This window comes from Micropterus salmoides, unplaced genomic scaffold (assembly GCF_014851395.1).
Source record: "Micropterus salmoides isolate LMB-PRFRI ecotype aquatic unplaced genomic scaffold, ASM1485139v1 Ms_hic_scaffold_10, whole genome shotgun sequence".
NCBI classification, from domain to species: domain Eukaryota; kingdom Metazoa; phylum Chordata; class Actinopteri; order Centrarchiformes; family Centrarchidae; genus Micropterus; species Micropterus salmoides.
In genome coordinates, this window is record NW_024040041.1 from 17,635,471 (window position 1) to 17,660,956 (window position 25,486).

General features: G+C 42.4%; 1 protein-coding gene across 2 annotated transcripts; it reads right to left on the reverse strand.

Moving 5' to 3' along the window:
* Positions 1-257: 257 nt before the first annotated feature.
* On the reverse strand, positions 258-25,228 carry tbc1d16 (TBC1 domain family, member 16). Of its 2 annotated transcripts, none has more exons than XM_038699993.1 (13): positions 25,031-25,228; positions 20,341-20,553; positions 19,448-19,610; positions 17,513-17,821; positions 10,077-10,271; positions 9,735-9,882; positions 9,481-9,645; positions 8,738-8,886; positions 6,462-6,596; positions 5,320-5,506; positions 4,914-5,093; positions 3,406-3,552; positions 258-2,744 (listed from the first exon to the last, which is right to left on the reverse strand). In XM_038699993.1, the coding sequence occupies exons 2-13, from the start codon at positions 20,519-20,521 to the stop codon at positions 2,445-2,447; spliced, it is 2,259 nt and encodes a 752-aa protein (XP_038555921.1). In that variant the 5' UTR covers positions 20,522-20,553; positions 25,031-25,228; the 3' UTR covers positions 258-2,444. The 2 variants fall into 2 exon arrangements, with proteins under 2 accessions (XP_038555921.1, XP_038555929.1); XM_038700001.1 differs by having other exon boundaries at positions 24,926-25,228.
* Positions 25,229-25,486: the final 258 nt, after the last annotated feature.

Below are 25,486 nucleotides of genomic sequence, written 5' to 3' on the forward strand. Positions count from 1 at the left end.
ATAAAATTACCAATCCATATACCACTACAACTTGTTAATTTTAACATGACTAAGTTATTGGTACATTGGTTGGTGCATTTTGAATGCATTTTATTTTAATTTGTGATTTATGACCATCTATAAACATTTCATAAATTATTTTGATTATAAGCATCTTTCTATACAAATCCTGATATCCACATTTACATAGTAAATTACAAAACAATACACGATTTTACGCCATTACTTGAGCAGTGTTCAATGATGAAAAGTACTGGTGGTGGTGTTCCCAACATTGTTTACTTGGTATCAGATCACAATCACAAGTCCTTTATAGTCAGAAAGGCATTTATGAATCGTATGCTTGGTACATTTTGGTGTTCAGTAAAACATTTTTCTAGAGATGGTTCATGAAAGCATGACTGTGTTTTTATTAATACCAAGAATAAGAATAGGCATTTTTTTCTGAGATGTGTACAGTAATACATCCGCATATCATGGAGCTCAACAGCAACATTGTACATTCAGTGATGATTGATCTAAACCCCTTTTAAAAAGGAGTAGTCATTAATTAGGCTCGTGACTTACAGTGCGCCTGTGCAGATAGTGTGATTTCATTGAGTATTTTAATAAAATTCATGAGTTCGTAGAGGCGCACAAACACACACACAGAGTTTGATTACTTCCCCATCCTACATCCCTGACTTTGCTCATTTCAATGCAGCCACCCAATCTTTAAAACTCCGCATGCATTTACTGCAAGCAGCTGCACAAAACAAAAAAGGGAAAAGGAGCATTGCAGATGAATGTCAGTTGGAGGAACTGCTTGCTGAGAGAGAGCGAGAGACCACAAGAGAGACAGAAAAAGGGAGGGGGGGTGGTCTTAATGTTGCATTTTAACAGCAATTTGAAGATGTTATCACCCCCAGGAGTGTCACTCAAAAGCTCTCAGGGAAAAGCCTCAGAGTGGAGACCATCTTTACCATCTGGGAGGTGCAAATCCCAGAGGCAAGATGCAGATCACTACATATCCCTGTATAAAGCCTAAATCATCCCTTTTCTGTCCATCTTTGTTGTGTCTCTGAAGAGTCCAAGCTTTACGTTTGCCTTTTCTCTCCCAGGTTCTCGCTATGATGACTGCTATAATTAAAGACTGGTCGGGGGGGGGGGGGGGGGGCTTCTATGGCTGTTCTCCAGCTCATTACCAGATGTTTAGAGGTTACTCTAGTTTATACACACAATCACACACCCACTTGTACACTGAAGACATTCACACTGTTGTTGAGTGCAAAACCCCCCCAAAAAACAGATACATTCATGTGGACTGATTCTTAGTGTTGATAGTGTGTTGTCATTCATTTAAAAACAGTGAAAGTGAAGAACACACTGGAGTGGGGAAAAAAAACAACCAATAACATTGTGCTGATAATTTTTCACAACCATGTCTAAACATGGATAAACACAGGACAAAACTTTCAAGTTGAACACAAGGCCATCAATTTCTCTGTCAGGATAACAACATGATCTATGCTCTCTGTGGCAGACACTGCTGCCGTATCTATCAAATACCTCAGACAGGAAAACTGTACTATATCTTATGATGTTAATGTGTAAATGATGTAACCCCCCCACAATCTGAAAGAAATATGTGGAGCCCTACCATCATGTCAGTGTTTGTAATGTAAACACATTCTTACCTCTGTTTTGGACTCGAGTGTCTGCCCTCTATATGTCGAAAATCGCTCATGCAAGGATAGAATATTGCTAAATATTTGCTGATATAAACGCAAACATTCACTTGTTTGAAAATGAAACATAAATTTAAAGTACCAGTAATTTGTTATAATCCTATTTGTATGTTAACCCCTTCTTTGTTAACACCAAGGGTTTGGATTTCATGTTGCAAACTTCCTGCTCAGACTTGAGCTATGCCCATGTAATTTGATATTCACAAAAATGTTCCGTTGTGAGAACATGGGAACATTTTTAAAAGTTCAAGTTTAAGTCCAGTGAATGAATCTCCAATTTCATTTGACCCTCGGTCAGAGTCTGCAAGGATTCAGGACAGTTGGCTTCAGACCCTGATGTGACCCCCTGCCCACAAAGCCCATGGAAATATGCCAAGCCAGTAGCAGACCTCGAACCTGAAGTAGCTCCAGACCAACAAAGCGCCTGGTGATTGTCCATTCGGCTCTAAGAGGAAAGCCTCTTGACTTCCGGCACATCCAGCAGCAAGCCGTCCTCGTAGCAGATTCATGTGATACTGACCCTTGCAAGTAACATTCTGGGAAGGCAGTGTTACCACTTTGCACCTCAAGTGAAAAAAATCCTCAGTAAGATGGAAGCTTGAAGCAGGGGCTGTGGAGAGAGGGGGCAGCAAACAGTTCAGGAATCCAAGAGATGGATCCAAACCTTTGCTGCACCAACATGAGCCAAGACCAGCAAAGCTCCCCATAGCTTCCGTCTCAGGATTGTTTCCGGAAGGTGAAAATGTCCCGGGTTTTAGAGCCTTTCTTGCCCTCCAGTGGAGGCGTGGGGGTGGGGTTTGGTGAGGGCGAGGGAGTGGATGAAGGGGAGGGTGAGGAGGGCCGGGGGGTAGAGGTGCCTCCATAGGGGCAGCTCTGTGAGTCTGCGTGTTCACCCGAACACTCCACAGTGGGGATGTAGCGGCTGTCCCACATCCCCGGGCCGCACAGTTTACAAAGGTCATGTAGGCTACAGGGGATTCTGGGTAGGAGGCGGAACTGGTAGAGGAGGCTGCGGGCCTGAAAGAGCAGGACGAAAAGTGTCAAGATGAACTAAAATATGTAAATGAGTGAAAGGAGCTTTGGAATGACAAGAAACAAAGTCAGTGAATGCAAAACAGTTAGCTGCGGATATAAAACATTAAAATAAATCCCTGGACTCACAGCTAAGAGATAACAATGTCAAGGTCAGCATTGCTGTGTGTTACCAAAAGCTACAAAGCCGCCGTGCCAGCTCTGAGAATATTGGATGCAAAATCTCAGGCAACAACAAAAAGAGTTACGCCAGCTGCATGCTAACATGAACTCACTGCCTGTGGTTGCAGCAGCACTAACAGAACATCCATAAACATGAGGACGCAGGCACAGGCTCAGTAGCAGGGATGCAGATCATAAATCCTCTCCATGGCATGGCAGCATCCCATTTAGCACCTCAAGGCCTCTGTGGCCAGGTTACAGTATACGAGTGCTGATTTGCTGCAGCATTGGGCAGCACAAACACAGTACCAGTTTGAATTAAATGTAATGCAGTAGTCTGCAGAGGAATTGTTATGAGCATGATCATAAATCACACTAATCAAATATAAGCCATGTACTTCGCGTTTACAGAGGTGCAGCGTGACAAAATGAAAAGGCCTAAATGTCATAAAAGCAAGAAAGCCCAGAGCATTTACTATGATACCTTGCGCAGCACCAATTCTCCATTCATGTGCATGGAGAGGTTGCTGAAGTGGAGCAACATTTGGTCAGTGGCGAGCTGCTGTTCTGTCACATCCTCCCCATAGAGAACAATGATGGCCACACACAGGAACAGGTGGAAGTAGTCCGTCTATGGAGAGAGTGGGAGAGGTTAGTGAGGAGGCTGATACTGGAAGACAAATGCAGGAATACCTGCAAATTATCAGTCAATGACAACGTGGGCTCCGATCTCTGCATTTAGTCATGACCTTGCTGCAGGGTAATGTGAAAGTTACCACAGCCACAACAAGGAAATTCAAACACAGATGTGAACAAAATGCAAATGTACACTGAGAGGAAGGAAAATGCAAATTATGAAGGTATAGTATTTGAAAATGTAAGCTTAAAAAGCAGAAAGTGAATTAAGGGCTTAGTTTGAAAAAGAAAATTAAAAACTTGGATTAGTAGGTAATGTTTATATTTTGAATATATTCTGTGTGTATTATTTATATGTACCGCCTACCTGGCTCAGACTTCTATTTTACCTCTCTTTTTATCATAGAGGTACGAATTTCACCAAGAAAAGTGACACAATAACAAGAGCAGTGAAGAAGAATCCACTGTGACACACTCTTATTTGATGCCTCCTTTTCAGAGAAAAATCAGATATCATTTAGAAATTGAAAGCTTCTGGTCCATCAGGTCTGTGATGTTCAACTGTCTAAACTGAGGTTTCACTCTACTGCTATCTCCTCGATCACCACCTGCAGATCTGCTGAAGATCAGAACATCTCGCAGGGAGTGTGAACAGATGGCATGAATCAGAAGGACTGACATTTGACTCTGCCTCTGCGAGAAGAGGTGTTAAGCTCTGTGTCATGGCAGTGAGCATGACACAGACACAGGTTTAATGGACCCTGATACAAGAGAGGGGGGGTGGGGAAAAAAACCACAAGGTTGGAAAGCCAATTGTATTGACTTGAACATTTGACTACAGTTCACTCTTTGCAGCTTCCGTCCACTCATGCAACACACTGCGCTGTGGTTGTTTGAGGCTGCAGATTTATCTTGAAAATAAAGGTAATTCTTTGAACAAGTGGCTAATTACTGACAACAGTTCTTACTTTTTACAATATCCATTTATAGAGCCGTTATTGAAATGTAATCAATTTAAAGAGAACTAAATCATAATGTGGGATATAATAAAATGTTAAATCTTAACTGTTGAATTAAACCATTAAACCCTTTTAAAACCAAGAAGAAATATGACATTTTATACATAGGCATTTTAAGTATTTAGGAGGATTACAGCAGTCTGTGGTGACAGGCTTTAAAAGGAATAACATGGACTCATTTTTATTGTAGACACTTTCTGCATGCTTCCTGAAAAATCCTCCAAAATGTGGTGCTGTAGTGAAACAGAATACTGTCAAACGCCTCTCTGCGCTCATCTATGCAAAGTTTTCTCACAAACTTGTGTATGCAAATGTGCCATTCAGACTTTGCCCCGACCTGGTAGTGTGCCCAGCAGGCCTCCCACATGCGCAGAGCCTCCGTGTCAGGGAATTCTCGCTTGAAGCAGAGCAGGATCCAGCGGTGGCAGAAGAGCAGCTGGAGGCCGTCCTCCCCCAGCCTGGTCAGGTGCTGGTGGAAGTGGGGCAGCATGAGACGCAGCAGCTCCCGCAGGTACATCTGGAGGCAAGTCAGAGAGGGCACACGCCGTCTTACAAAATACAATTAAATATTTTTAGGTATTTTTAGGCTTTGAAGCTATTCAACCATTCGATAAGCGCTTCTGTTGGAGCATAATGCCGCCTTTTTGTGCATCTCCACAGAAGCATAATACCAGCTTTTTTCCTACTTCTATGATATGATCTGACATTTGCCTAACTCCAAGACACACAGAGAAACACCCTACCAGCTGCCTCTCCATGTCTTCATCACGCGGGGAGCTAATGAAGATGGTGTTCTCCATGAGGCCAACAAAGCACCAGAAGGTGTCGCTTTCATCCTGGACCTCGGTGAGCAGGGGGGCCACCAGGTCAGACATGCCCTGGCAGTAGCCCATGTCTGGGTTAAACACTGCATAGTTGAGCAGAATCCGCCTGGGGCAAAAACATGCCATGGACATCTTAGTGCAGTTGTAACATCCCAGCAGAAAACAGAATATCTAATCCAAATTAGCAATAGAGTCTCATAAACATTTAAATATTTAGCTGTTTTTGAGAGTCTCTAATATGGAAATGTTCACGACTCTGCAGCCCAGCCAAACCGCTGAAATGTATGGTCCCACCCAAACACTTTGAATGATCCAAAATGTGTTTCAGCGTTGCTGGAAATGCCCAGAAAAACATGACAAGCCTTCCTTTAGCAGTTGCTATGCCAACTACTCTGGTAACCAGGGAGCTAATTAATGATCCCCCCCCCCCCTTTTTTTGTTTTGGGTATATGGATACCACTTTGAAGTTAACTTCCCTGGTAGTCCTCATGCATTAGTAAGGATTATATAAACAAAGGGAAAACCTTGAGGACATTTTTTTTTTTATTGTTAGTAGTGCAATATTAACAGTAAAAATAGTGCAGTGGTTTTGTTTTTGGAAAATTAAAAAGCTCTTGAGTGAGATATTGAATGAACCACAGAAAGGTTTCTGTGTGAAATCTGTTCAATAGATAACTGAAGCATGTATCTGGACATGTGCAGCGCTGGCATCACCCTGCCCCAGACACAGCATAAGACATAATACCTATACAAATACCAGGAGCCTCGATGAGAGTCACTAAACTAATATGCTATTTAAATCCTCCTGCTCCTCATTTAGAAAGCCATTAGCTCGGAGTATGCTTCAAAAGTGCTCAAACGGCTTAGTCAGAGTCAATAAAGCGTGAAACTCATTTGCGGCTCCCCCAGGGTTCAGAATATGAAATGAATAGGTACGCCTGTGTGTTGGGCTGAGGAATGGGAATGATAAGGATGGATTGAGAGAAGGTGACAGGAGGAGAGGGCAAAGGAGACAGAGATAGAGATTGGGGGGTGGGGGGGGTGAAGAGTAGTGTTCTCACCTCATGATCTCCACATTGGGGTTATTCTCGCCTCTGAAGAAGTGGTTGCTGCGGTCTGTTCGCACCACGTCTTTATCCACTGTGAACTGGACCTTTCTCCAGAACTCACTGTGCTCCTCCGGGCTCATGGACAATCTGAAGCGCGCGCACACACACACACACACACACACACACACACACACACACACACACACACACACACACACACACAGCAAAAAAGGGTAAAAAAAAGAAACTTTCTTTAACAGTGTCCAAAGTTAGCCAGCTCAGTTGTGAAGAAGGTTTTTACTGCACAATCTCAAAGGCCTTATAAGATCTTTACCTCAAATGTTACTCTGGTGTAAAACACTAATGGTTAGTTGCAAATGAACTAAAAAAATGTGGGGGAGGGCAAGCAGTGGACTGAAGGGGTATTTCACCAGTAAAGCGCACCATTGAGGATAATACCACAACCATAAAACCGCCATCTAGTCCTCTAAATGTTAGGGACTATATTAGAAATGTACTCTGTGTAATGCACTTATGTAGTCAAGTCCTAACAAGCAAAGGGGATTTAATTAACACTGTTTGTTTTCCATGTAGGCCCACCAGGAATAATAAGCGCACACCTGATGCAACGCCACGCAACTGTTTAGTTTCAGCGACGTGTGTTTGTGTCGTTGGACCCTCCCGAGCCACCTTCTTCTATTTCTCTGTCTCTGTCTCTGGAGGATGCTGCTCAGGAGTTCAGTACATGTTTTCATCACTTTATATTTCAGGGGCTCGTATGGTTAATAAGGAAACATAAGCGGCGTTTACATAGGAACTCTGTCACTTTTGAGTTGATAATTCATCGTTTAAAGCATTTTTTATAGCAAAAACATCACACAGGCTTCCCCAATGTGAGAATTTGCTGCTTTTTGTATGTTCCATATAACTGGTTACTGAATGGATTTTGGACTGTTAAATGGAGAAAACAAGACATCTGAAGAGGTCACCGCTCTCTGGAAATTGTGATGGCCACTTTTTTCAACAACAGCACAAATGATTCCTTGAATATTCAAAAAAAAAAAAATCATTGTTAATGAAAAAAATATTTTGTCGCAGCTCTGGTCTGAATATAATGGGAGGGTGCCTTCATTGACAAAGTGAACATTACTGGCAGAGACAAGTGAACTTCCTCTTCTCTTCCACAAATCTGAACCAAAAACAGAGCGCCTGTGAATTATACTCAACAAAAATAAATAAATATAAGCACTTCCTCTTCAAGCCAGCCAGCATGCAGTGTGTTACATGACAAATTCGAAATGTATTACCAACAAAAACTTGACAACCAACAAACCCTGAGTATAGTAAGAAGGGTTTCAGTGCAAGAAAGATTATCTTAAGGCCTGCTACAAACATTAAACTAAAGAAAAAAATTCCTATGTCTAACATCTTAAACATTCACTGTTTGCATACATTACATATATCTGCAGTATTTATATTTGCTCAGTCAAAAGTCTATTTAATTGTTACAGCTGCAGTGCGTCCATTTGTAGCTACTTAGTAATCCCAGCTAAGGGAAGGACACATGGTTAGCACAGGAGGAACAAAACCACAGATATGTATCCTGGCTCCTAATGATCAACTAGTGGCCCTGGAGGCTGTGCTAGTCAAAGGCTCTATAAAAGGAATCCACATCAGAGTCAGAAGACGGACGCTCTAATTACCTGACTCCGATAAGACCTTCTGATGTACTTATAGGCCATACAGATGAAACCTGTCCAATTATCATACTAATCACAGACAGAGAGGCACAACGTGTGAGAATATGTGCACACTCAACCTTTTGGTTGTAGGATGAAGACAACTAAAGACTCAGGGATGTGCTTATGTGTATGCGTGTGTGTTCTTTGCTCCTTCTGACGAGAGACTATTATCTGATAAGCGCTGACATGTTTTTTCCCCAGAGACCTTTTACTTTACACCCAGCACCTCCCCTTAACACTTCCCCGATTGCGCCTATTGATTGCTCAACGCCTGCGATGAGAAGCGTCAACAGACTCACATATGGTTTAATGTTTGACTCAACGGGCATTTGGCAGCAGGTACAGCAGCCAAGTTTATTTGCCGGTTCACGGCATCAAGAACACTTGCTGTGTCTTTGTCAGACTTTTTTCAAAAATTACGTGATTTCCATAACGTCAAATAACTTTTTCGTGGAGCAGATGTTATCCCAGCCAGGAAATCATCATATTTCCATATAACAAACACACACTCACACAAATATCCATTTCCTTTTCCCTGTTCCCTACCTCCTCTGCTGAATGTCATGATAGTGGGTGCGTTTTTGCAGTCTCCAGGCCTCCCTCTCCTGGGAGCTGGAGTCATAGTTGTAGTAGTGCAGCAGGAAGGGCCACACCTCGCCACGGATGGATGGGTCGATACCACCGAAGAAGATGGCCTGGCGAAGGGTTAACAAACACAGTGAGCACACAAAGGGCATACAAGGGTCACTTCTAATGGCTAACTGTGAGAACATATCAAAAGGGGGAGTGGTGTAGATGACAAAGACTACACTCCCTAGCTATCATCTCACTGAAAAACAGTAGGTCTATTATTTCACGAGCGTTGTAAAATGCTGCAAAACCGAAACTCCTAAAAATAAACACTGTGCATGTTCGTGTCCAGCGAAAACACTGCTCTTCTGTTCCAGCATTTGAGAGTTTACAGAGAAAATGTCTTGGTCACAGTCTAACTGCCACTGAGTCATTTCAGTAAGATGGTATGCCCTCAACTGAGTCAAACCCAGAGAACCCAAATGACTCACAGGAGGGACATTGGCCAAGACCAACCCTCTCATTATTTACAGAATGGGGGTGCTGAGTCAAACTGAAAGTGGAGATGCTTTTGAAATGACTGTAGTTACTTAATGACTTTCAGAATGCGTGATGCAGAGCCAAAAAAATGCATCAAAATGTAAAGCTCGACTGTACGCACACAGCAGCAGGTGAAACAGGATTGTAAAACTTGCAGGTGCACACACACTCCAACATACCTTGCGTAGCTTATACTCCTCTTCCACTTGCCCATTGTGGTTGAGGTGACGTAACCAGGTGGTGACATCCAGCCGCCGATAAAGCCTCTCCTCTGGGTGGGACTCAGCCGATGGCAGGGTGGGCCTCTGGATGGAAAACTGCATGCAGGATTTCTCATCTGACACCTGATGGAACAAGAAAAAAAAAATTGAACTCACAATGAAAAAGCTGAAGAACTAGATGCCAAAACAGGATTTTGGGATTGTAACCTGACCTGGTCTTTAAGCTGAGTTTCCCTGCAGCACTTCCACTGTTGGAAGACTTCAGCCAGCTTGTCCAGGCCAGCATGATGGAAGTGCAGGATCTTATATTGGCTCTCTCTGCTGGCTATCACCAGCTGGCCACTGGTGCACGCCTCATCACTGCAACAAGCACGATGAAGACATGAAATTAACCAAAAACTCTTTTCCCACCATTTGTTTTTACTCCTTACTAAACTTATTTTCCACTAATTATCATAAAGCAAACTATCTGTCACTATCCTTAAAACTACAGCACAGCGGGCGACATTGCACAGTTGCGTGACAAGGTGACCCCCTCGTGACCCCCGGCTGACCTGTAGAAGAGTCTCAGCGACCGCATGTGACCCAGGTCCACCCGGAAAACGCCGCACAACTGCTCCAGAGCCAGCACCTTCTGCTGCTCCTCCCACCGCACGCCCTGGGACAGGCCGCTGTTCTCGGAGGGGGCGTGGCTGTCCAGGCTGGAGGCGGAGCTTGCGGAGTGAGTCATGGACTCCTCGCACAGCTCCCTGAAAAAAATAAATAAATTGGAGTTTGATTTTGCTAAAGGGAACTGAGTCATGTTGTCCATAGAATTAAAGGAATAAGAATTGTTTTAACACGTTTTAGCCCTTTTTTTGTGTCTCACATTCAGATCCACAGCCATTCATTAACCATAAACATCATGTAGATGGTGGCAGACATATAGGCTTATTCCGAGCTCACTTCTGTCCTGTTGTTTTGTGTCTCAATACAGTTCAGCATAAAGGCTGACAATGGGAGGAATGCATGGAGGCTTCTGAGGACACACACCCACATAAAGAAATCTGTACACACACAAATCACACTGTCTGCCGTCCAATTTCCCCTGTCATTTCCCCCATGGCCAGCATGTTGTTCCCGGCACTGAAACCTGAGCCGATGGTTCCTCTGCTGCAGGAGGAGACACACACACACACACACACACACACACACAAAACAGCCAAAACTACATATGTGACCAATGCATCAGCACTCACACCACAGCAAACACACAAGTTTTTCCAATTATAAGAATCACAGGCTGGCATGTTCAATGTCTCTTCTGGCTGTCTCTCTCTCACACACACACAGGCGAACAGACCATAGCTAATGACCATAATACACTCTCAAACACGTCTCAAAACACGCTAATGCTGAGAAACAGACCAACACAGAAATGCGCTTAAACCCGCTGACATTTGAGAAGTAGACGTCTAATGAAGTGTTCTTACTATCAAATGCACTATTTAGAAAAGTGTTATATACACACACACACACACACACACACACCCTTTCACCCAGAACACTATTTACAGTAAATTTTACAGGTGAAGACAAGTGGCATGTTGGTCCTTTGAAAAGACGAGGGAGGCAGGCCAAGTCTAATCTATCACACCCTGAATCAATCATGTCTAGCTAATCATTTCCCCGTTAGCAGATGAGAAAATAACAAGGCTGATCAATCCAAGCTGCACAGTTTCCTCTGCTATCTAGTGATTTACTGCTCTTTGTCTCATGTATCAGGCCACAAACCAGACTGTGAAATATAAGGAGACTGGGAGAGAGGAGCAGGGAGCTCTGGTAAGGGAGTTAAGCAATCTGAAATATGGAGGAGATCCTTTTAAAAGGGACTACTGTACTCACTTTTTCATAACTCCAATGACTGTCAAGCTTGGGGTGTTAACAAGGCCTTTGAGCCCATTTACAGCAGACATTTCCTTCATTTTTTGTGCATGCCCAAAGTACATGTGCAAAAACGTTTTTGCATATTTTTCCGCATGGCAATACAAGTGCAAAAACCATGGAATATGTGCTGAGACAGCACATGATTCTTGGCATTATAGCACAGATCGTCTGCTGTGCTGCATCCAAGCAGAAACCCAACGAGTGATTAACAATGTCTGTCAGTGTCAACAGCCTGATTCTGTTCATGTCCTGTGGGCAGCGGCCAAGAAATAAACTGTACAGAGAGTATGTTTTGTAAACAAGCTGTTTTGATGGAGTCAGGCTGCTGTAAGCGGCATGTCCCACCAGGCCAGGCTGAGATAAAACTGCCCCGAGGCCCCATCATAACACCTCTCTCCACATGCATGAGGCTTTACCCTGGGGGAAGGTGCTGCCAGGTCACCTTGAGAACCAGGACCAAGTGCTACAGGTCTCCAGGGACTCCCGAGGCCCTTCAGTTAATCCCTGGAGGGAACAGAGTGACAAGGGAGGGATCGGGTGAAGGGGTTGGTGTGGGCTCTGCAGGCACACACTGGGAAGCGGTCAGTATAAAGTTTGGAGAAAGGTGAAAAACGTGTCCTTATTTCTATTTATTAATCATGTGGTATTCTAAACTCAGACTTATTCTTTTCCAGGTCAGAATCAGATTGTTGAGATTATAAAAAAGTGCATTTAAAAAGTATTCACTCCATTATTACACATAGGTTTTCTATATTCTAAAAACATGTTTTTTATATTTGCAATTCATTTAAAATCACTTTGTAGAGATCCGTTTTGACTTTGACATTGAAAAGGGTCTTTTTCTGTCAAAAAAAAAAAAAAACTACTTTAAAACTTCTTTATGTTCGGTTATGTTATAAAAACTGTTTCTGCTCCATAAAGTTATTTTTAATGATTTCTTTTTCTTCTTACAGGATAGTTTTACCTTTTCGGGACTCTCTAAACAATATTTAAATACAGTAAGGACAAAACTGTGGTCACAACAGTAAGCAACAAAGTAGAAATTGCTTTGTTTTCAGGCAAAAACGTCGGCAACCACATGCCTGACATATAATCACGTTAATATTCTGCAAGTAAAGGCTCGAGAAGGCATCACACATAGACAGTGGATTCATAAACTACTGTTAAACTTGAAAGAAACTTGACAGAGATTGCAGTGGATTTCTCTTCTTCACCCTCTCCCACCACTCTCCTCTTTCTCCCCCCTTTTCATCCACATCCATACGAGGTTCTTTCTCTTTGAATGATTCCAAGTGACATGTTTCCAGTTCCTGGCCCCTTAACAGTGTCAATTAAAGCAAGAGAGAGAGAAAGAGAGATTGAGTGGGTTCCAGGGTTTTGGCTGCTGCTCCACTCTCTTCAGTCCTCTAATCCGGAGAGCTGACATTCAGCCCAGCACAACAACCCCGGGAGCACTGGGAATCAAAGGGCTTCACACAGACTTTAGTGAGGGAAGGGGAAGAAGGGGAGGGGGGGGCAAGATATTTGAGAGGTGGGAAACAATATTGAGGAAAACAGAGAGAGAGAAAATGCAAAAAGATGCAAAATATAAAGTGGAAGGAATGGATGGCTAGGGGGATAGAGGAGAATCTAGGGGAAGGGGAAACCAGGCAAAGGAGAGGATGGATGCGAGTGCCAGAGGGCTGAAGAGAGACACTAACAGCGAGTGGAGCCCAGAGGAACGGAGAAAGAGAGGGACAGAGTAAAAGGTTAGACGCTGTGAAGCCGAGAGCACTGCCAAGTCACACACTGACTGCACTTACAGCAAGCTGGGGTCTGAGAGTGGTTAAAAAGGCTTAACACACACACACACACACACACACACACAGGATAGCACATTCTGGGCAACACGTTCAGGCCAAATAGCTGCGTGAGGAAACGACCACGGAGGGAATCATAAAGTCAAAACGGCTGTGAGGTCCGAACAGCAACACAATCACTGTCCAGATGGCTTGTTTGATTAGAGAACAGTTTCTGGAAGCACTGAGGTTTAGGGTTTGTGGGATTTGGGGACTTATTTTGGCCCATCTGTGACATTGTAAAAACACTTAGAGTGAGGGCTGCTTTTAAGGAAGAGGACCCATTTTGAACTCAGTTTCATGCCTCTTACTGAAGACATCTACCTGCTTCCACTCCCAAGAGACATTCAGTTGCAGTGCAGTAAGCCACCATGTGGCTGTAGAGTGTAAACTATCCCTCATGCCATCAATTCTTTTCTTTTTGGCTCCACCTTGTGGTAGATGAGGGTAACTGAAGAACCACCTTAATTATGAATGCAGAAAACACCATCTGGGTTACTGTGCTACAATAAATATTATGGCTTGTCATGCAGAGTTTCTCAGATGTCAGCAGTCTGAAAATTGGAAGCAATAAAATATCCTGAGTGATGCAGCTTAGGTCAGATGTGAATACCATCTTGCGCGACAGTGTGACAGAATGGTGAAATCCAGATAGAATAAAAAATAAGAAGCATATCAACTGTGAAATGTGTTCTTGTAGTGTTTGAGTACATTTGTAACTTAACAGCAGGAATGTAGGAACTGTATATTCATAACATCAGCCAGACCACTTACTGTATATGTGCTGAGGCCATGTGTTGGTAACTGCCACCTTTTTCCTGGAAAAACACCTAAAATAACATACCTAAAATGAATCAGGAATAACTCCTCAACCATTTGGCCTAGATGTAAAATTATGGTCTCTTTTGAAAGTGCAAAAGCTAAGGAATATAAATCCATTGTAAATTAACATTTATTTTACCATTACAGACTAAACGGAGATGCAATAAAGAAACATATGATATCCTCACCTGGTGAAAAAGCTATATTTTTAATACTATAAAAAGCTATATTTTTAATACTATAAACCATCATCAAATAGATTAGAATGCAACTGAATATCTTTTAATACAAATGGAATGCAATTGTAACTGTAAATTTGATGAAAATAAACTAAAATACAACATTTTACAATTTTATTTTGGCGATATTTACTGTTTAAATGTTGACTTTTATTGGGAGTTATCTATAAAACTATTTCCATACAACCACGTTCCAAATAACAAGTTTCCAAAACATTGAAATATTGATAAAAACAGTGAATACTGATCAATATTCCTGTGATCAAAAGCACTCCCATGCTTTACAGGCTTATAACTAGAGAATATCCCACAGTGATGAGTGGCATCAATTATTCCGGATTGAGCAAATCAAGATGGCGCCTGGTGATATTTTTAGAAACAAATCAGCTGATTTTTGGACTGAAAACAGCGACAACGGCAAAAGTAAGTGAGCTGTTGTAACTGTATATTGGCGCGTTACTTGTTACTTTCATCCAGCTAATTAGTCTGTAATTTTGGGGATTTGAGTGATTTGAGCTATACAGCTGATCTCAGGGGGAGATTAGCTTTGGTTTGAGAGGTTGTGATTAGAGATAACTGGATGCTTATAACTGCAGCCATGTACAGTGATTACAGAGCGATTTATGTTTTGATATAAGCTCATTTAGATGCTTGGAGTTTGGTGTGGATAAAAAATGGTTGGTTCTATTTCATTCTTCCTGACAGCTAGAGCAAGCGCATCCAGAATTCATAGAACCGTAGCTACATACATAACTCATTTGAGCTTCTAGCTGAGCCTCCTGGCTTCACAGAGGTGAGTAGCATGCATCTGGTGATGCAATACTCATTTCAGACATGAATTTCTCATTTTGCATGAAAATCGCGTGCTGCCCCCGGTACAGGGGGCATCAGGGCTCAAGAGCGGAGGTTACAGAACTTACATGCAATGAATATTTTGTAGGCTGACTGTACATATTTCACCCAAAATTTGACTGCATTTAGGGCAACAAAAGAAACTATAATGCCACTTTTGAACATCAAATCTTACTGAGTGTGACCTAAATTAGTATTTTTCCTGTATAGAAAATAAGTTAAGTTTACTTATAATATGACAGTTTTCCGACTTACTGGTTTGAAAAGACGGACCTGGGGAGGACCTTAAAAATACACAAGTGGATCATCATTAATTTTTTTTTTGTTTGTTTGTTTTATTTGTAAAATGCATTGTAACTAAGCACTAATTGTGCTTAGTTACAATGCATTTTATTTAATCCCATGCAATTCTCCCGTACAGGCCTGGAGATTAATTTGAAGAAAATAATTGCAATTCAAACTTCAGATGTAATATTTGCCGGACCTCTTAAAATATTAAATATAAAAAATCCAAATAATTCTAAAAAAATCCTTTGATGTTTGTTTAAAATTGCTCAGGTGGAGGGACATGTATTGGATGGGCTTGGACCCATTTTAAAACTCTGGCTACCGCGCTGTTTGCGGATGTACTTTTCCCATTTGTCCTTATATCTTCACTCAAAATCTGAAAATAACTAATTTGCATAACTTCTTTTTGCAGATTAAGTTCCTTTGAAGTTGACATAATTTTTCACGTTCCGTTTCTGTTATCTCGTCCATCTCCATTAGACTGGAGAAAGCAGGCACACAAAGAAGCCATATTAAGTTGAACAGCAATCAGCAGCATGAGTCTTTTCTATAGATGGCATATCAGTTGAGCAGGTCACTAAAACCAAATTACTGGGTATTGAATAACATAATTTACTTTGTCTGACCAGATGCTGCTTACAACTGTCTCCATGATGGACAAGTTTCTACCTTCCGTTACGAATGACGTTGTTCCGTCACCTGTTCTGTCACACCTGGGAGTACTGCCCAAAAAAACCTTCAAGTTGCACAGAACTGAGCAGCCAGATTAGTACCCCATTGTTCTTTCCGTGCTAATGTGTCTGAGATGTATAAACGATTATCTTGGCTAACTGCAGAGATTAAATTTAAATCTAGTCTTCTGTTATTCATGCAAATTGTCATCTGGAAAAAATACACCACACGTAGTCACACACACACACACACACGATTTTAATATGGGTATATAACATGTGCGTACTGGGACTATACTTCCCACCAACATCAGACAGAACAGATATTCTTTCAAGAAGTCACTGAAATAAAGACTGATGAATCTCACATACATGTTATTTTGTTATTGCTGTTTCGGAACCTTTTTGTTCATTTTTTTTTTTTTTACTTTTGGGCCCATGTGTTTGTGATGCTTATTGTTTATATTTGGCTTACAATGCATTTTCTTGTCTTACTGATACTCTGTGATTGTAAATTGTCATTTTTATTGCTGTGGTTTTGTGTGGACCCCAGGTAGACTGGCGACCCAAATAAAGAATGAAGTGCAACAAATGCTTTTATATTTGACAGAACAGGCTCTGCTCTTGAGGGTGCTACTAACTGAATCGAAGCTGCAGTAACTCATTCAGCACAATTACACCCCAAAGTGCTATACAGACCAGAACCCAGCGGAGAAATGACCGGGATATTAAATACACATAATCTACAAGGCAAGAAGATGCCATCACAAAGTACAAAACGGGAACAGCTGACAGCATGCCTTTAGAGCTCCACCAGAACTAACGAGGTACTTCAATGCATTTCCAAGGCAACACAAAGCAACTTCAGTGACACCAGATAGGTGGTGGATGAATTGCTGATATATCACTCAATCAATAATGCAGAATTAGGAGATGTTGTCATAGGAATTCTTATATGAAAAAAGTGGTGCAAAAACTGCAGTGGTGCAGAGTCACCGACTGCTAAACAATAACACTAACTACAAGATAAAAAAATAGTTGAAAAGACAGACTTATTAAAGGTACTCTCAGCTAGGGCATGCAACAAATGTCCCTGCAGTTATACAGTAAGAAAATTAATTATTGGGCTACTGGGGTGCCCAAAACATCCCAATCTTTGATGATATGTGGGACAGCAGTGAATTGAGTGGGTGGACAAGGGACTAGTCATAATTTTATAGATGTATAACAATATTTTTTGTTGGCTTATTTTCCCAAGCAGTGAATGACAAAACAAAAAATAAACTTGACTCTGCTGCATAAAAAATAAGTAGAAAGATCGTGAAGAATCCCATTTTAACCCCCCTTAACTGACCTGCTCTCACTGTCCAGGAAGACAGAGCCGCTGCTTTCACAGAGGGCCTCGCTGACAGGGGACAGGCAGAAGGGGGAGGAGAAAGTGTCCGAGTCTGAGCCCATGGTGCTGTCTCGACTCACTTCGTCCGACAGCTCGCAGGAGCCCTCGTCGCCCTCCTCCCCCGCCGAGGGCAGCTGCTGCTGGTGTGAGGAGGGATCCGCTCCTGCCTCTCCCACCAGGCTGTGGCTCTCTGCAGAGGTGCTGCTGGTAATGTTCCTCTCCTCATCCTCATCTTCCTCCTGGGCTGCTGGGTGACGCGAGTGGGGTCTGCAGGGGACGGTTGGTTTAAAACAACATCGGTATCATGTAAAATACTGATATACGGCTGATAGATATATACTTTATTTATCCCGAGGGAAATTCAAGTATCCAGCAGCATACGAAACATACATACATTAAACCTATATTAAAATAGAATTAAAATAACTTATAACACAGTAAAACAGTGCAAAAACAGTAAACAGTGCAAAATGGAGTGCAGATGGAGGTAGAAATTGTTCTTTTGTCTATTGTCCTCCCTGCCATAGGAGCTGTTGTACAGTCTGAGGGCCTGGGGGACGAAAGAGTTTTTAAGTCTGTTGGTGGAGCTGGGCTAGGACAGCAGTCTGCCACTAAACACACTCTTCTGTCCGATGAAGGTGTTGTGCAGACGGTGGTGGGCGTCGTCCAGTATGGACAGCAGTTCCTTCTTTCTGCCACTGTCACTAGAGAGTCCAGTTCTGAGCCCACCACTGAGCCAGCTCTCCTCACCAGTCTGTCCAGTCGACCGGCGTCTCTCTTCTTGCTGCTTCCTCCCCAGCAAACTACAGCATAAAAGAGGACGCTGGCCACCACAGACTGGTAAAACATCTACAGCAGTCTTTTCAGGAAGTACAGTGTGCTCTGCCCTTTCCCGTGGAGAGTGTCCATATTTTCTGTCCAGTCCAGCTTGTCATCAGCTGCAGCCCCAGATAAGTCCTGAACCCCTCGATGGACAAAGGTTGGAGATGTGGTTTCTTCCTTCTGAAGTCCACCACCATCTCCTTGGTCTTGGAGGTGTTCAGCTGCAGATGGTTGGTCCTGCACCACCTCACGAAGTCCTCTACCAGGCTCCTGTACTCCTCCTCCTGTCCATCCTTGATACAGCCAACTATCACAGTATCGTCTGAGTATTTCTGCATGTGGCTGCGCACTCTATCAAAAATGTTTCTAATGTCAGTGTAACTATGGTTTTCATACTGTGATTGCATATAGAGCTGCAACAATTTGTCAATTATTAAAATCAGCTGCCAACTATTTCTATAACCGATTAATCTGTAAGTAATTTTTTAGGTAAAAAAGTTGAAATTATCTGATTTTGGTTTTCTTCCCTACTCTATGACAGTAAACTGAATATCTCTGGCTTATGAACAAAACAAGACATTCAAGGACGGCACCTCTAGCTTTGGGGAAACATTGATCGACATTTTCTTTAGACCAAACAACTAAATCGATTAATCGAAAAAATACTCGACAGATTAATCGACAATGAAAATAATCGTTAGCTGCAGACCTAACTGCATGCTTTAGCTAATATAGAATGAGGAGTGTTCTTTAAGAGATTTATCATTATTATAATAACTTGCTTGGACCTATAAAAACTTAACGTTTGACTGCCAGTTAGTCTGTGGGAAACCTCTCTGCACTCTATGTTTATGTAAAGTATGTTTGTAATGACACTATTTTATATTCATACAGAAAGCTACAGAAACAGAATATTACTGCTTTATATTTAATAAACATGATTTCAGTAAGGGAGACGTCTCCATTATATCCTAATTGTCTGCAACTTAACTTTCCAACTGAATGTTTTATAACTTCCAAGACATTTTAAAGACCTTGAGTATACAAATTTTAAAGTAATGACTTTCCTACCGTCGGCCTCGGCGGCGTGTGTTCCTGCGCACTGGGGAGCTCTCTGGCGTGATGTAGCGCAGCGCCTCCTCATCCTGCCTCTGGATGCGGGAGTTGGGCACCCAGGTTAGAATAAGGGTGGTGCCCAGGCTCTCATCCTTCTCCGTGTGCACGCACAGGTAGCCTGCAGGGGGCGACATAAACCACAGTGCAGATAGGAATAATTATGTCAGAAGTAACAGAGGAAATTACTCTTTAGACATGGTAAGCAGCTGCAACCCAAAGGCAAACAGAGATAAACACACAATGGGATGACGACACAGAGGGAAACATGAGAGGTGAGTAACAACCTTGCAACACTCTCACACAAAAAAATAAATAAAAATGGAGGATTGCAGGTGAGGAGAGGTGGAGAAATTAAGGAAATGCTGTTGATGTTCCTACCAGGGCAAGATTAAAACCAGCAATACAGGCTACAAGCACTTACATTTTTAAAACCACAAGGCCAGAATCACACATCCTTCACATAAATAAGGCAAGTAGAGCAAGGTAAAGTAATTTTACTCTGTACTGCAGCAGCTTTAGTAAAAGGAGGAATTTTGCATGTTTACAGTTAGACAGTAGCAAAAGTGAGAGTGCTATAAAATCCTGACAGCTGTGAATATGTTTTCTAGTCTCATTTTTACTCTTCTTGTTTAGAAAGCTTGACTTCTGTATATTTGTGTAATGTGTACTCGTCATTCTGTATATAAAAACAAAAAACGTCTTTGTGGATTTCTCAACTTGCTTCTTGTCTCATTAACAACTAAGCTGAAAGGAAAGCTGGCCTGGCCTGAGCGCTTCACTCCGCATCTCCATTCACACCGCAAGGCAATACAGCAGGAAAGACCCTAATAAGATCAGTCCAGACTAACCTGGGTGGTGCTCTGCCAGGCCAGGCAGGGGCTCAGCAGGGTGCACACAAACATTATTTTTGGAGAAGATGATCTCGCCATCCAGGCCCGAGCGCAAGGATGAGCCCCCCGCCCCAGGGTTAAAGGTCAGGAGGTCGGAGGCCTTGGAGGAGGCACGCCGCAGGAGCCGACCCAGAGACATCTCCTCAGGCACTGGGACACTGGGCCCATCCTCTGAATATTTGGGAGTAAAAAGGGGAGTTTTAGAGCAGAGATGGGGGGGGGGGGGGGGGGGGGGTAAGAGCAGGAAAAGACAAGGGCGGGGAACATAAGAGGAAAAAGGAAATATAACCGTCAGTTAGGTAAATATCTTAAGAATAGTGTGACAAAGCTTGCCAACATAGGACTGCACAGATCCTCACCTACACTTCACCTCCTCTGTCACATGTGTGCCTGTATTTACTGCAGTGTCCTTACTGCAGCGCTCAACCCAGAATCCCCTCTCCCCTCTGTACTTGTTCAGCATTTCCCTGTGCCACGTTTTCTTTACAGACACCTGCGCCTACTAACGCAAACACACTCACAGGAGCTGTGGATACTGTACTTTTGTGTAACTGAACCTGTCCCACCTTCAGTAAACAACACACACACACACACACACACACACACCACTTCATCTGTGTGAAATTCCAAACAGCCAACAGATGTGATCAACTGGGGTCAGCACCACCAGTGTTTAGCTTGTCTGCTTCAAGAAGGCGGCTTTTCAGGCTTTTCAGGCTCAAAGACAAACACTAAAAGCAAAATCAACCTTTTATTTTTTTCTGAGCTCCTGTTTGATCACTTCACATAGATCTCATTGATTCATTTCTCTTTTTCGTGGGCGTCTGTATGCGTGGACACACTTCATGTATGTAACCCTTTACTGTCTATGCTAACCTTGTTTTCTTGCTGGCTGAACACTGACACATACTCCCACTCCATCTGAGGAATGTTCCCTCCTTTCTCCTCAGGGGGTATGTTTACCTCTGCCTGATTAAGCAGGAACCCCACTTCCTGATGCCAGGCCCCAGACAGGAAGTTTCCTGGCACGAAATCCAGGCATGACCTCGATGAGGGGACTGACTGTTGGCCATCATTTGGCTTACGTTTAAAAATGTGGGAGTTTTTCAGTTTCACCATTCATGCCGTACAGCTTGTGAAAACGGGCTGCTGTTTCTTGTAGATCCCATTAACCTTGGGCTACAACTAAAGGTATTTAATGATCTTTTCTCAATGAACGGGTAAATCATTTACTCTATCAGATGTCAAAAAAGGTCTCATCTAAGAAGTCTGAGGGCCAAAGGGGACATTTTCAACAGTCTAAAATCCAAAGCTGTTCCATTTAAAATTATATAAACCAAAATCAGACACACATTGCATTTAAGTAAACTTGATAAATTCAAACAAAATAGTTACCGTTACATTTCTGTAAACAAATTATTTCATCTCTAAAATAATCACAAGTTACTCATAAGGTAGACAGAAGTAATTTTATATGTTTTCAGACTTGTGTGTGTGTGTGGTGGGAGGTCTGAAGATAATCTAAAGCAGGAGGTCAAAGTATTTCTTTGCCAAGTCATCGCTCTTCTATCCACAAGCCATAAAATTGGCCCATTTGTATGATAACTGCCTCAAATAGCACGTGACTAAATCCACTTGTAAATAAGACCAGCGCACTCTGACTCCGCACTCCTGCGAGACACAAACTCTGAAAAACATGCTATCTGAATGTAACGCGCTTAATAGTAGGCTGGGATCTTAAAAGTTACACACAGCTGTTTCCAGTAGCCTCATAACAGCAATAACATATTTGCTGCTGTGCTACTATCCGGTGGTTATTTTGGGCTGTATGTGATTACAGAGCCACTTGGGTCAGTTTGATAGGTTCCTTTAGGCTGGCTGTCAAAGGACAGACTCCTCGCACTGCTCTCTTCATTTTATGCTGTCAACACCTTGGCGTGCTCACACACTGCCTCTCCTCGCTGACCTTTCGCTGTGACCTGCAGAATACTTAAAAAACAAACAAACTTTTAACAGATTGCCTGCCAAAAACAGATCTTTTAATAAAAACTTGAAACATACAGGTGCTGGTCATATAATTAGAATATCATCAAAAAGTTGATTTATTTCACTAATTCCATTCAAAAAGTGAAACATGTATAAATGTATACATTCATTCCACACAGACTGATATATTTCAAGTGTTCATTCCTTTTAATTTTGATGATTATAACTGACTACTAGTGACTAGAACTAATGAAAACCCCAAAATCAGTATCTCAGAAAATTAGAATATTGTGAAAAGACACCTGGTGCCACACTCTAATATCAGCTAATTAACTCAAAACACCTGCAAAGGCCTTTAAATGGTCTCTCAGTCTAGTTCTGTAGGCTACACGATCATGGGGAAGACTGCTGACTTGACAGCTGTCTTAAAGACAACCATTGACACCTTGCACAAGGAGGGCAAGACACAGAAGGTCATTGCTAAAGAGGCTGGCTGTTCACAGAGCTCTGTGTCCAAGCACATTAATAGAGAGGCGAAGGGAAGGAAAAGATGTGGTAGAAAAAAAGTGTACAAGCAATAGGGATAACCGCACCCTGGAGAGGATTGTGAAACAAAACCCATTCAAAAATGTGGGGGAGAGTGGACCAGGAAGTTTTAGAGCACTTCATGCTTCCTGCTGCTGACCAACTTTATGGCGATGCAGATTTCATTTTCCAACAGGACTTGGCACCTGCACACAGTGCCAAAGCTACCAGTTGGTCAATTGGCCAGCAAACTCGCCTGACCTTAACCCTATAGAAAATCTATGGGGTATTGTGAAGAGGAAGATGCGATACGCCAGACCCAACAATGCAGAAGAGCTGAAGGCCACTATCAGAGCAACCTGGGCTCTCATAACACCTGAGCAGTGCCACAGACTGATGGACTCCATGCCACGCCGCATTGCTGCAGTAATTCAGGCAAAAGGAGCCCCAACTAAGTATTGAGTGCTGTACATGCTCATACTTTTCATGTTCATACTTTTCAGTTGGCCAACATTTCTAAAAATCCTTTTTTTGTATTGGTCTTAAGTAGTAATCTAATTTTCTGAGATACTGATTTTGGGGTTTTCCTTAGTTGTCAGTTATAATCATCAAAATTAAAAGGAATGAATACTTGAAATATATCAGTCTGTGTGGAATGAATGTATACATTATGATATTCTAATTATATGACCAACACCTGTACACCATGGACATTTAGCTGCGACTATAGAAGCCACAAACTTCCAGGAGCTCAGCTTCTCACCTCTGGGCCACATTGCTAATTAAGTTGTCAGTCTGACACATAGAGGAGCAAATAGTGAAACCGTGTCTGCGCTGTATACTAACATGCCTGGGGCAGCTGAAAAGCCACAAAGAAGCCTGAAAAGCAAGGTTCTTGTGGACTGCAAAGGCTGGGTAAGTTATAAGGACCCATTATGGGTGACTCAGTGGGAGTGTGTGTACACATTTAAGGATTTGCTACACCTGGAGATACATAAACACACATCACATATTTATCGTTCACAGAAAGTGTTATAAAGTAATACACTGTGTGCCCTAAAATTTAACCTACACATATCTGAACAGGAGGTTAAAAATAACACACACACACACACACACACACACACACACACACACACACACACACACACGTATGAGTGCTCTAACTTTTACAATTATTTTTTTCTTTCTCATAGGCTACATATGGAGTTCTTTAATAACGAAGTGTAAGGGATCCTTGTTAAAACTGGTTGTTTATGGTACCTGTACATATAGATCACCCAATATATGATTGACCACATTTTTTAAACCCTCAAATATCTGTATTCACCTAAAGAATCCTGCTTCAGCCAGGTAGATCTGTGTTTTAAACACATCCCCATAGAGTTGGATCACCTCCTCTCTTAACGGTGCCACCATGAATGGAAAATTTAAGTTTCACACAGTCTGTTTTTGAAAGAAATGGTGTACTGAACTGTATTATAGGGTCAGGGTAAAGAGTGTGTGTGTGTGTGTGTGTGTGTGTGTGTGTGTGTGTGTGTGTGTGTGTGTGTGGTCATGTGACTTTTGGCGTTTGTGAGAGCCCCATTCAGTGGCTAAAATATTATCCAGCTTTAATTTAGAAAAAAAAAGACTAATTTAAGGTCTTTCCCAGTCCTGGAAATATGTCAGTATAGTAACATAGCAGACAGTGTAGCAGAGGCGTGTCACAATGTCGGGGGCTCCATCGGCTCTCACACTCAGTCTGCATCCGCCTGACAGGAGGAGAGGGGAGGATGGGACACGGCTTTTGCCACCACAGCACTATTTCCACATGCTAATATACGGGTTTGTGTGTGTGTTTCTGCCCGAGCAGCAACTCTCTTTACCATCTAGGGTATAAATATTTTAGTTTAGCTTCCGAGACCATGGCCGAAATCCTTTTGCTGGTTACATTTCACGGCGTCTACATTTCCAGGCAACTTTAAAGTTTGTTGTATCCGACAGCGGCAGTACGCTACAAAAGACACAATGTCACATTATTCGCACGTACCGGGGGAATGTGTCCTTCTTGGCTGTTGGCATACACCTGTTCCAGCAGCAGTAATGAATGAATAGCAAGCAGCATGTAGAGAGAAACGGGGGCCAAGCGGCTCACCTTCAGTCCCGCCGCAGAAGTCTACAGGCCATGTCGGACATCCATCTCAGCGGGCAGACGAGGACCGAGCAGCATGTACCGGCGTCGTTTTCACCGCCTTTCTCCCAGATTTAGCTCAGCTGTTACGGGCTTGTAAGTCTTGTTTGTATCCCTGTGTTTTCCGACAGTGACACCACACGTTTGACTGCTGCTATTTCTAAGGCAATAAAACTACACTTCCGGTTGCAATTTTCAAAGTAAAACCTAAATTTGAAGGATACGGTGCTGGCGCTTTAATTTGTACGCTAAACTTATCTTCTTTCCTATAATTATGCATCATGGGTGTCTAACTTGACGTAACAGCCCTAGACCAATCCCCCAGATTTCGCTGCTTCCGGAATGTCAAATGCTTTTTATTCCATACAAACATGCAAACCGGGAATGTTAGATTTCTGATTGAAAACGCGGAGGATCATT

Bases quoted from the DNA above. Each gene is read 5' to 3' on its own strand.
- tbc1d16 (XM_038699993.1), bottom strand. From the start codon at position 20,521: ATGTCTCTGGGTCGGCTCCTGCGGCGTGCCTCCTCCAAGGCCTCCGAC. The intron at 5,094-5,319 runs GTAGGGTGTTTC...ACTTGCCTCCAG, and splicing joins AAGACATGGAGAGGCAGCTG to ATGTACCTGCGGGAGCTGCT. The intron at 3,553-4,913 runs GTCGGGGCAAAG...CTCTCTCCATAG, and splicing joins CCTGCTGGGCACACTACCAG to ACGGACTACTTCCACCTGTT.